This window comes from Blennius ocellaris, assembly GCF_963422515.1.
Source record: "Blennius ocellaris genome assembly, chromosome: 8".
Taxonomy (NCBI): Eukaryota; Metazoa; Chordata; class Actinopteri; order Blenniiformes; family Blenniidae; genus Blennius; species Blennius ocellaris.
This window is the reverse complement of record NC_137657.1, coordinates 23212009-23225076: the sequence shown is the minus strand read 5'-3', so window position 1 is coordinate 23225076 and position 13068 is coordinate 23212009. Positions and strand designations below refer to the sequence as shown.

At 43.3% G+C, this 13068-nt stretch overlaps 1 protein-coding gene across 1 annotated transcript in view; it reads left to right on the top strand.

The window, feature by feature from the left end:
- zfpm2a (zinc finger protein, FOG family member 2a) overlaps nt 1-13068 on the top strand; it is a gene marked incomplete at its 3' end in the record, with an annotated part of 124430 nt that overhangs the window by 27274 nt on the left and 84088 nt on the right. Inside the window, exon 2 of the mRNA XM_080501089.1 lies at nt 5866-6024. Coding sequence (XP_080357215.1) covers nt 5866-6024 — 159 coding nt within the window. The remainder of the gene's footprint in view (nt 1-5865; nt 6025-13068) is intronic.

Genomic DNA, 13068 nt, shown 5'->3' with positions numbered 1-13068 from the left:
AACTCTAGAGGCAAGTAAAGTCAGTAGAGTGAAGCAGGACCCAGCGAGCTCCACAGAGAAACTGGCTGGCATCTGCTGAAGCCCTCGGGCACGCTCAGAGGTGCCTCCAGCATTTTAATGGCATAGTCAAATGCCAGCATGTTTTCATGCCATTCCAATTCAAATTCATTGGATAAAGAAGTAAGAGCGTGTTATTCCCCTTCAACGGTCCAGACAGAAACACTGGGCGCAACAACACAGAACTTAGCAACTCTCGCAAACACGCTGGGATCCAACGTTGGGTCTGATTGGAATAAGATACTCCAACCAGAATTATGTTAACATTATTTGAGAAATGTGAGCAAAAATAAACCTCCTTTCTTATAGAAATGTTGTTTTTTTTTTTTTTGTCTTTTCCTGCGTGTGGCTTTCACAAGCTGCAGTCCGCAGTCAGCGAATCCCAGCCAATGGGTGTGCCGCAGTCTCGCTGCACGAGAGGCGAATCTGCTGTAATGTAAACTTTTGTGGTCCGTCTGAACGAATGATGTCATCAGATCACATTTAGAATCCCGTGTCATCTTTTCGCGCTGCCGCCACACAGAAGTGGTGCGTGCGTGTGTGCGTGTGTGTGTGTGTGTGTGTGTGTGTGTGTGTGTGTGTGTGTGTGTGTGTGTGTGTGTGTGTGTGTGTGTGTGTGTGTGTGTGTGTGTGTGTGTGTGTGTGTGTGTGTGTGATGTGAAAACATTTATTCATCCTCTGCTTCGGCTAAATGACCAACTCATCCTCCCTTCCCTGGGTTTATTTTTCTTTTCTTTTCTTTTTTTTTTTTTTTCCACCGCAATTTCCAGATGAGCATTGATGCTGAGTTTTTCAAGCAGTTTGTTGACTGTTGATTGTAAGTGCCCCGAATTTAGGAAGGCAGCCATTTCTAATCATGAGAATTACATTGCTTAGCAACCGGAAAATCAAGTTAAACAATACCATTGCTTATTCTTGGTCACAGACTGCAGCGCTGAGAACACATCAGTCTCCACTGAAGCTGTTCCACGCTCCACCCAGAGCGCACACACGCACGCACACACACACACACACACACACACACACACACACACACACACACACACACACACACACACACAAGCAGTCATTCGCAGACAATATACAAATGGTAATTTACTTTTGACTGGTGTTACAGCATTAGCTCCACATTTAGTTTGATCACAGTGTACAACTTGGACAAAAAGGGCTCTTTTTTGTATCATTTACGCAGTTTGAAGAAAGATGCTTGAAACGAAACGTCCCTTTGAGGGTTCCTGTAGCATATTAAGCTATTAAGAGTTGCGTAAATGGTATCTATTTCATTACAGTGATCAAGGATTAAATTAGAGGCTTGAGCCCTGTAACATATACACTAAGTCTCTTCCAAGGCTGAGGGAGCCCTCTGCCTCCCAAAGGTCATTAGAGCTGAGGAGAGAGAATGGCCCTGAGTCTCTCCTCGCCTCTCTCCACTTTCTCCTTCTCCTCCTCCTCCTCCTCCTATTTTTTTTCCTCAACCTTCCTCTCACCATCCTACAACACGATTTTCCTTTCCAATTTTGATACTTTGCTTTCAGAGATCTATTGTTTATCCCTTTATTCCCCCTCAACTCCAGATGCATCTAAATCTACGGGGTTCACAGTGTGGAGCTACTCGCAACTTGAGACTAAGCCTGCATCTCTCTAATTCCTCCCTCCTGCCCGCAGACCTCGGTGCACGCTCACCCGGAAGTGAGGAAGGCCCGGTATCAGCGCTGGCACAAAGGGCCAGTCACAGGGAGCAGAGTTGGCAGGGGTTGGAGCTGTGTGGCCCTGTTGGATTTTCCGGGCTGCATTATGCATTCATGTTTAGTCTCAGGTGCTACGTTTTATCCCCAGGCCAGCTTGGACACATTTTCAATAGACCTTTTGGATGAAAAACTGTATAGGTGGGAGCAAAAAATGATTTCCATGCTTATAGAGATCTGCTGCTTTGTTCTGTCAGATTCAATTACCTCACCTCTAATTAGGGAGCTATAGAGGAGGCCGGGTTTGTGATCCACACATCACACTGTGGAACCTGCTGATAATGCGAGGTATCGCTATCACAGCCCGGCCACAAGCTCCCCACATTGCGGACGCCGGAAAAAGCATGCCATGAAAATTAGCAGTCACTCATACCGTTTTTGCACATACACACATATTTCTTTAGAGCTTTTCGTCTTTCGTTCTTTCTTTCTTTTTTTTTTAAGTGTGAGCGTCGATTGCAACATCTGTGTGTGTGTGTGTTTTCATTTTCTTGTTTTAGTCCACTGAGGAAACTGACTCGAAAACAGAGCGCCTTCCTGAAACATACGCTCATTCCACCACCTCTGTCCGCACTCCTCTCTTCCCCGATTCATTAATCCTCTGTCCATCATATGGTCTCAGAGTATCACCCCATTTTATAGACTCAGCGGGGGCATTACCATATCCCTCTCCGGAGCTCCACTCCGCATGGCCGATCTCTATCAGACAGAGGCCATGCCATGAACAAAAGAGCCACTGTGATCAAGCCTGTATTCAGCTAGCAATGTCTCTATTAGCATTGGCTGCCGCTGCATGACTGTTTGAACAGCGCGGAGATTTCCCCCTGCAGTCGGCAGAGGAAGAGTCTGATGAATGTGCATGATACGGTGGAGGGTGGAGGGTGGAGGGTGACGGGTCCGTGGGCGTGCAGGGATACCTGGACAATGACCCCGAATGAGAGGAAGTTCAGACAGGCTGCATTCTCCCAAAGCATCCTCTTACAAGAGGGTGGAAAGCAGTCTTTGTACGAGGATGATTTGAGCAAGTCGAGTCTCTCTCCAGAAAGGGAAGGCTCATAAATTAGCACTTGTAAGTCTGAACTCGAAAAGCTGTTGCGCTTAAGGTTACGGATAATTGTTGGAGGGCTGCAGTTGCTAATTATTTTAATGATAATTTTTTATGATTAATTCTTTACTCAAGTGGTTCCCAACTTGTTGGAGTCATTTAGGAATGACGAAAAGTCTTCTGCTGACCTGTCTCCACCGGTTATGACCATGTATAGTTTAATCAAAGTGATATTTCTTATCAGATTGTTTTGCCCTTATTCAGGACCAAGACTCCTGAATATGTAATCATGTCCTGGATGTAATAAGAATAAGGTCAAATTAGAGAAAAGGTAGACTTTTTTTCCTACTGAGCATATTTAGTACATTGTGATCTCTCACAATGTGAGAAAACTGCCACAGATTCTCCATTTGAAGAAACAAAATATACAATTTGTATATTTTTTCTCTCCTAATTAAATATCCCAAACCGTCAAAATATGAGTTGCCCATTTTGCTGGGTAAATAACAGATTTGTTGACGCACGTGAGTTAGATCTGCCTTTCAAAGCGCGATACGACTCATTTCTGCATATGTTATAATGAGAGCAGAATTTAAAGTGGGCTGTGTTGTTTTTGGCGAAGCAAAACGCAGACGCTCTCTGCGGTGTCATTGGCCATCTGAACTCTAGAGGAGGCTCGATAAGAGGGTGAAGCGACAGGCATTCCTCCGGCCGGCCCAGTTCATCAGCAGACCCTATAGAAATGAACCAACAAGCGTGGGTCACACAGTGAATGTGACAGGATTTTAAACAGTACACAACTAAATATAGCTGGAACGCCACTATCAGAAAATGAGTTAGGAGTGTGGTGCTGGTCGTTTAGAAAGTCATTATTCTTATCATTGCTGTCTCTGAAATAATTTCAGGTCTCTCCATGCAATGAATACTGTATAATAAACTAAACATGTGAGAATGCGAGCAAACTTTGGTAATCTACGTTGCTCCCCAAGAAGTCGCCATCAGGCCCCCTTCTAAAGTCTCCGACTGGCGTGAATATTTTTTTTTTATTTTTTATTTTTTTTCCATATTCAGCAATGCCTGCAGTATCTCTATCAGTTTGAAAATGCTCCATTTAGTTACTATCTGTTCGAGTGGGGAAGTGAGATGCCCTTATTCTGAGTCTATTAAACCTCAATTCTATCGCATCTTATCTCCCTAATCTTTGTGTCTTATTGACCATGAAGTTTATCTCTAATCTCCCTTTACCCTTATTATCGCACAGCACTGTAGGTCTGTTTTGTGCGGTGCAATGGCGCTGCTGTATTTGCCAGCAACACAGGAAGAATCATTTAGTTGTACACACAGTTCTTATTCAGCTGTGTAATGGAATGTGTACAGACTGCGTGTATAGAAATGTATTTCCCCGCTTTCTTTCACACTGTCTTCAATTGCCTTGGCAGGAGCCTTTAACGCCAGTCATACAATCTCCCCTTGATACTGCGATATTTATCTCCCGGTATCATCTTAAGCGATGGTAGACTCATTGAGTCACTTCACGCCTCACTTCACTCCTTAGCGAATCAGCAGAAGGCATCAGATAAGATCATAAAACTGTATCCTAATTTAAAAGCAGCACTCTGCCTCCGCAGTGTCTATTAGAGATCTGTGTGCTAATTCTTTTCATGTCCGGGGCTCCTGCAGATGTAGGCCTCTACAAAGGAGTAATTTATAAGACTAATGAAAAGAGCAAGCAGTTTGTGGACATCAGGGGGGTCTTTTATGAGGCTCGGTGCAGGGAAGAAAGAGAAACAGGAGAGGCACACCAGCCCCGGTTTTCTGAACGGAAATCATTGCTTTATTAAAGCTGAGGGGCTCACTCCCGCTACAATAGAACAAACACATTGAAAGGTGTCGAGAGAATGTAAGTGCTCTCTGTTTGAGCTCCAGAATGATGCACGGGAGGCTGCGACGTCGCCGCGACACGCAGAAACAGAGACCGCATCCTCATCTCACTGACAGTGACGGCAACACTTTTGATATGATTACCATGGGTTTGTTTATTTTTTAGGAAAGTGTTGCAAGTTTCTCATTCTGAGTGTATTATTTCAAATACAAACTCACCCTAAACTTAAAGTGTTTTGCCACTTCTTTGCAATGGTAATGCATTTGCAGGCATTTCTTTTTACCTTCTTTTTTTTTTTTTTTTTCCTGTGGGAAGGAGAGGTGTGCAAGATGCACATTATCTTAATAACATTCAAATGCCAGGTGAGATGTTTTTCAGAACTAATACAATTCAGGGAGCTGTACTGTAATTCCATCAACACCCTTGATTGAAGCAAAAATGGTAATATGCAAATACCAAAAGAGATGTACAGCTACAAGCAAAACTCTGAAATCATTTAGATTTAAAGAAATAATATTGCACAGAGGGGGGAAAAAATTAATCACACGGAAAAGTGTCTCCTTTAAGATTGCACTGGTGTATTACCCGGAGGCATGGAATGTAAATGGAAAATCAACATTGTACCCTGTGATAAGGCTAACAAATTAATAAAAGTATTTTCTTTCCTCCTCCCATGCTGATGCCTGTATGAAAAGTCTGGCAAGGAACTTTTTTTTTTTTTTTATTCCTTTTTCCTACCTCCATCTGTGCGAGGGTTTTGTTTTGCAGGTAGAAGGATTAACATCAACGCTCACCTTGGCTGCGTGTCAGCTTGTTTTTCAGAAAACTACACAGTCTCAAAGGGCCTTTTCAACAGCGATGATGGAAGGACCTCTGTGAAATATTATGGGGAAAATCAGATTCTTTATTGACGTGGCTGAATGTGTACACAGTTATAAATACAGCGCAGTGCTGCTCTGTGCTTTGAATCGCATCTCGATTGGAAGTATTTTAACAATAGAAATGACGAGAGGGCTGGGTTTTTTTGTTTTTGTGGGGTTTTTTTTTTGTTCTTTAAAACTGGAAGAATATGATGAAACTGCTGAACATCTCCTGTGTGTGTGTGCGTGTGCGTGTGTGTGTGTGTTTCCCCTCAGGTCCTCTTGAGGATGGCCTGGAGGAAGAGGAGGAGGAGTGCGTCTCCGAAGAGAACGAGCTCCTGGCCAAAGACGAGTTCACGGTGGAGGAGAACTTCCCCGCCGAGTTCGAGGCGGAGAACATGGCCTGTGAAGACATGGAGTACTTCTGCAACAAAGGTTGGAAATGTTAATTCAGTCCAAACCTGGAAAGTGCTTTTCCCACAACCAGAGCGAAGCGCGCTGCTGGTTTTTTAATACCTGATATGAGACAATATGTTAAGTCGCGCTCGCGCCAAACATCAAGAATAAGTTAAACTCCTGCCAATTGCGTCTAATAAAATTCCTCGACATGTTCGAATCAAACCTGGCACAACTTGTGTCCGACTCAGAAATGTCCCCGCGTCGCTGCCTCGAGTCGAAACTATCCATTTTGATATTTGATCCCAGCAATCCAACCCAAGAGCAGTGGTTTGATCTGAGAGGGAGATGGCATCGGCAACGCCGGCTCTCCCTCTGTGATAGTGCTGTGAAGGTGTGCTACGGTGCACCAATGCACTGGAGAGCGCCGCGCTTCCCTTTGAGCCGGCGCTAAAGCTCCGCGAAACACTCAGCAGCACCTGCTACTGCTCGGAGGTCCAGCACTATAAAGCGCCTCGGCGTCGCCAAATGTGCCCGACTCCTCTTTGAACTCCAATTCAATTAGATTGCTTCTTTGTATGTTTGTTTCATTTCGGTCACACCTTGCCATCACAGGAGCTAATTTGTGGTCTGCTTCAGGTTACAGTGTGAAGATGACAGACTCGTCCCGCCTTTACCCAACCCCCCCCCCCCCCCCTCCTCCCTCCACCTCCAACCCCCAACACTCCACCTCTTCCTACCCTCCGGTTGCGTGGCTTTCGCTACCCCAGGTGTCCCCACTCTTGCTGGCGCACGGATGCCTTAAATTTGACTTTTTAATGAAGGGCCCCGCTTTGAATGTCTGTCTCATGCCTCTCCTTTCAAAGGGAAATTTGTTTAGAATTATTTCTTCACACTTCTAAACTGATGTGCCTCGTGGGATTACATTATTGAAGAAAAACAAATCTTTCATGTTCCAGGTAGGCTATGCCCCGGTAATCGTATCAATAATGTTTTCCTTTTGTTCTTCGCTTAAAGTCGAACGGCGCAATTGTTCTGAAATTGCAATTACCAGCGACGCCTCGGTTTCTTCACCCTTTGTCTCCTCCGTAATGTGTCCGTACTGCAACTTCAAAGTACAATGCACGGTCTACTAATAGCCCACTAGCTATGAAATAGATGGCGTAGTGCATATTGGCTGCTAAAGTAAAGGGTGTAAAAAGTACAACTTCTGGAAATCTTCAAAGAACCTCGTCGGAGCCATTTGATAGTTTCTTTGTTTTGGGTAAAACCATGCGGGGGAATTGGGCCTCAAATCTCCCTTTTCCATGTTTATGAATGAAGTCAACACAAAATAGCCATCCAAAATGTCAAGTAGTGCTTTCCGTGGCCACTGGTAATCTGCTCCTTGTCATACACAAGCCCTAGCAGTCAGATTTTGTATTACTTTTGCTATCTAAGCTTACAGTAGCTAAGTCTTGCATTGCCTCCTAAGACTCAAATGATGTCCTATCCAAATGTTCTTTTTTTTTTTCCTTGTGGCAAGTTGTGTGTAGTCATCAGGTGTAGCCATTTTTCCCCATGATCCCTTCCTCAATTAGATCTGTTTAAAACTAATGTCGGAGTGGCTTAAATTTACCCCACTTATGTGAGACCGCCGTGAATTAAACAGGACGCAATCCTCGTGGCATTAAATGGTTTAAGTGTGTTATTCCTCAACTATAGGAGGAAAAAGAGAGCCCCCTTGATTAACTAAACCCTCTCAAATGTGATGGCGTGCTGTAATTAGCCCTGTGCGGACTTGAACGTGGGTTTTAAAGCAGCCACTCATCCCATGGCCTTTATCTTCTGCTGCTTCCCGGAGAATAAGGTCTCCCGTGTAAGGTTCCTCCACTGAGCAGTGACTCTCTGGTCTTAGCTTAGCCTTGTATCTGTGTAGTCACTCTCTGAAATGGGCTTGTCAGGGGGACCTAAAACCTCCATTAAAAGTTTCAGTCCATAATAGGTATTAAAAAGCTGTAGGAACACAAAGAGGAGTACCAATTTTCATTAACATATGAAGCACTTATTAACTTTGATCAGAGTGCGGTGAAGTAGCAAAGCTGCTTAAAGGCGCAAAGGTCAAGAAGTTGAATGCCACCAAAGACTCAGCCATTTGCCTTACCCTTGCAGAAAAGGGAGTCCCCAGATAAGTGCATGGAGCACCTTGACGTCCCATCTTGGTCTCAGGCTTGGGAACCTCGAAATTGGTTGACTGTTGCCTCGACAACCTGTTTAGTTCATGGTGGCTTGGCTCAACAGCAGCTTATGGTCCTTAATTGGGCTACTGGTATTTGATGCTCTTACCATCACACTCACAGAATTCCCCTCACAACAAAATGGCAACTTACGTGATCAAAATGCATTTTTATATATCAATCCTGAGCGACAGTAAGTGAACGAACAATCACATGCATGTTTGGTTTTGTGACATTCATTATTTTTGCTTTGGCAGCGTCATGGCCAGCGAGTGATCAGAGTTATTCCATTGGTCAACGTGAATGCCGCAACTTTATATTTTCTCTTTCAGACATAAAGGGTTTCAAATATGATGTTCCACTGTTATACTATTGGGAGAAAAAACAACACGATCTGTTCAACTAAAGGCGTCAGAGATGACCAGCATCATTAGGAGGTTCGGGCAAAATAAAAAGGCTTTGTTCATTAATTCAAATAGGAGTCAATATGATGATTCCAAAAAGCGTTGAAGACTTTCAGTTTACATAAAATAATGACCAATCACAGGTTGCATATGTAACTACATGAGGAGTGAGGTAAATAATGACATTAAACCCATTTAATCCACTTGGGAAAAAAAAAAGTTTACAACCTCATTATTACCAATTGGTTAACATAATTTAACACTAAACACGAGCTTTATTAATGACTTTAGATTTGAATTGTTTCGATGTAAAACACCTATATACCACGTTGTTTTTGATTAAACAATGCAGCACAAAATGTATTTGCAAACATTACAACGTTAACTACTTTTTGCAGGCATATCACTTATTTGCCGTTAAAGGTATGTCTCCTTATTGATTGAACACACACACACACACACACACACACAAAATATCACAAACACTGGAAGAGAACGAGCTTTGGAGCATAGTAGCACCCCAGAGAGAATGAAGACTGTTTTAATATACATGGCATTTCAGAGGGGGTCTGTGAACCTCTTTAGGAGCTCAGTGTGAAAAAACAACCGCACATCTAAAGAAATAACCTTGGCTTTCCCTTGCGATTAAACAAGAATCTTACCTCAAACAACTTCTCCTGCTCGCTCAATTTCACATTTATGGACTCCTGCTTGTGAAGAAGCCACAGATGAAGATGTTGCCTCCGCAGCAAAGATTTATAGTCTATCAACCCACCTGGCTCCGTAATTGTAAGAAATATACTTTTTTATATACTCTGAGTGGCGTCTTTTTTTTTTTTTTTTACTGAAATTGTGAAATTTCACCTTGCTCCTTTACCCTCCCTTTTTTTTTTATTGTTGGCTATCTGTGAAGTTCAGCACAGGGTGTTGCCACAAGCTGTTCCCTTTAAGCGTTCCAAGTGTTGTCTGATGACAAATGACTTCCTCACTTTGCTCTGACAGTAAATTTACATGTCATTTCATGTGTCTCATTTCCTCGATGTAAACCATTTTTCTCCCCGAAGTTATATTACATGATTTTTTTTTTTCTTGCTTCTACCGGCTCAAACTGCTTGATTCTGATGTTGTTGTGGGTGTTGATGTGTCAGGATACATCAAGCACAGTTAAATGTGAACATTTGCCCTCTACTGCTCCGTTCTCCTCAAATTACAGAAATTATAATGTGGGCAGAGACAGTTTATCACAGCGGAAGTGAAGAGTGAAAGCAAAGAACTGCGTACCCAGGACTTTACATTGCAAATAAAAAAAGCCCACCTTGACCCTTCAAATAACCTCCCAGTGAGTAATTTGACTTGCAGCAGTCAGAAATATACAGTAACAAGCAGAAAGTGGCAGAATTAATTATTCTCTGTGTAACACTGAAGTAATCAGAATCTCCAGCAACACAAGAGGAAGATCTCCTTGGCTCTTTCACCACAGCTGCCAGTGCCCAGAATGGTAAATGTGGAATTTTAATGCACAGTTGATGCTGGAGAATATGGGGAAATGCTAATTTGCAGTGCGATAAGATGAATCGAGTCATCCCTTTAGCCCCATTTGACTCAGTAGAGGAAATTAATCATTAATGTTTGTTAAGTATGACAATCTAACTGGGCCAGATCTACATGCTCAGAGACTGAGGCAGAGTGAGATAAAGACCCAGGCTGCAGACAGGGAGGAAAACTGCCAGATTCTGTAATGATGGGAATTTATTGGCATTTAAAGAGACAGTGGCAAGGCATTTCGCTAATAGCCTCCCTCCATTGGAGTGCTCTGCCTGCCACAAATTGCATGCAATTCAAACCAATTTTTCAGATAGCAGAGAAGTCTTACAGCTATCCTTGACTTTGGTGGAAAAGGTTGCTTCCTAGAATTGACTTTATCTGTTGCAGCACAATCTGCATCAACAACCAAATATGCAATATCAACCGACTAGCAGCCCCACTGCCTCCCCTTCCCCACATTACATGCTGAAAATCATTGCAAAACTCTTAATACCAGCAATACTCTGACGGCCTCCGAAAAGTGGCAAGAGGTCTTCGAAGCTCAAAATTGGTAATATTTAGAATTGCACAATCCAATACCTAAAATATTTCTGTTTGTATGGAAATTGTAACCTAACTTGGTGGTCAGAGTAAAAGTGCTCTGAGCTCCTTAAAGTCACACACATGAGATTGACATTTTCAAGGGCTTCCTTGGCAGGGACAATGCTTAAAGGGAGAGAAAAAAGCCAATACGACTTTGTTGCTACCTTGCTCGAGGAATTGTTTGTGTAAATCGCCTATAAGCTTATTGACCTGAATGTGTGGCACGCTGCGTGTGACTGCGATTTGGCTAGAGAGCTGTCCTTTGATAGAGCAGCGATAGGGCTGATTTTAACAGCTCACTGGCTCCTCTTGCATGCCCGCCAACCCCGGACCCAGCAGGCCGCCGTGCCTCCCCAGCCCTCCCCGTCCCTTCTGTTCTCCTCAGCCTTTCTCCCGCTCAGCGTTAAGCGTATCCATTAGATTGTACGGGGGGAAAAGGAACCTAAGCCAGATGTAAATTATGATCTAGGTGATAATGTAGTGGATGATCATTGACAATCTGTCTCCTTTGATAAGAACTGCAGAGGGTTTCGGTTAAAACGATGAAACAAGGCCGGGGCTCTATTACTTAGAGCAAATGAAATGGAGCACCTCAGTCAATTGGTTTTCATATTAAAAAAAAAAAAAGGGGGTCAAAACTCCTGTGTCGTTCAAAATATAAAAAGCAGTTGTTCATATTCTTCTGTATTCCAGGTTTTATCAGATTGTACTGTAAGTAGAGGAGTGCCACTATAGCACTTCTTCCTCTGCCGTGCTTTTTTCCTCGTGACATTTGTGCAGGAAACTTCATCAAAGCCCTGTGACATTGTTCCCTGTGAGGTTGCCTGGGCGATTGTGTTTAAAATGCACTGCAAACTGTGTTAGATAGAAGGCAGAAAATCCTTAATCACTGCTTAATTAAGGAATCATCTTGTAGCTTCATTTCCCGGGCTGTAATTAAACACTTCCAATACGTTTCGTTACAGGGCTTAACATGTTCGCCTGAGATCAAGGTAGTGCCTTTAATGTTATCTCGCCAGCTTTTTTTAAACTCCGCTCCATTGGAAGGAACTGTTGATATACGCCTTTGTTATCCTCGTCATAATACGAGACTGGTATGCTAAAGAGGTTCTCCGGGCCCAACAATAAATAGTGGGGGAATTTACTCTAGTGGGCTCCCTGATAATATACTGGGAGAGGAGGAGGAGGAGGAGGAGGAGGAGGAGGAGGAGTGGGGGAGAAATTGCCAGCCCAAGCAGACACTTGCATAAGCAAAACTGGGTCATAATGACCTCATGTACTGTAACTAGGACATTTCTGCAGACTTCCCTTTTAGTATCACTATTTTTTCTCCATATACATCTCCTATTTTAGTGTGAGGCAGAAAGCTGACATCCTTTTGGCAATGTTTGCTACCTTCTTTGAAGTGAGCCATGTCAAAAAAAAAAAAAAAAGCTAAACAAGCATGGCGCGTGTGCTTGATCTGGAGATTAACCTAACGGAAGGATGGACGGCGATGGAGAGAAGGAGTGTGTGTCCTGTGGCAGTTGTCACTGGCAGTGTGATAACTGAGACTCAGAAGTGTTTTTTTGGGAAGCTGCAGGGGTGAAAATCAGATACAGATGAGGTAAACAACCACACTGCCACAACAATATGTTTTATCATGTCTGAACATAGGTGTAATTTTATTATGCGCTGCATAAGCCACATCCTCATCATATATTGTCTTTATCATACTAAAATATTCACATCTGAATCTACATATCCTTTCCTCCTCTTTTTTTTTTTTTTCTTCCCTTGTAGACGGTATGAAGTGTAGTAATCCATTGTAGTAATCCAGGCCTGTCCTTGACCGTTCACTATTGGGTTTAAAACATCAAAGGGATGAAAAAGATGTGGTGACAAAAGTGAAAGAAATGTTCCTCCAGAAACCATCAAGCAGCACTACATGCCCCGAGCAGGTTTGCTCCCACTTGCTCGAGTTTGAGAGAGAGACACTCTGTGCAACCACTGTGTCAGCCACGTTGGATTTATTTAGAGCACCACACTGGGGGGCACCTGCTAAGCACTGATTTATGCATCTATAAACTTTCAGAACACGCTATACTTACGATAGACGTGCGAACGTGGACGTCATTTTACAGTGAGGACGTCTGAGCGCGCTCGGCGAGCGCGCCCCGTCGGTGTTCTTGTTGCATGAGAGGCGGGGCCACTTTAAACAAGGTCTTTAAGCAAGTTACATCCTGGTCAGAGATACCCAAATATCCCTTCGCGTGGTTTGTCTGTGTGTGCCCCGAGACTGTAAATCAGCCCTACATCCTATAACACACATTCTAGCTCGCTCCACAATAGATCAA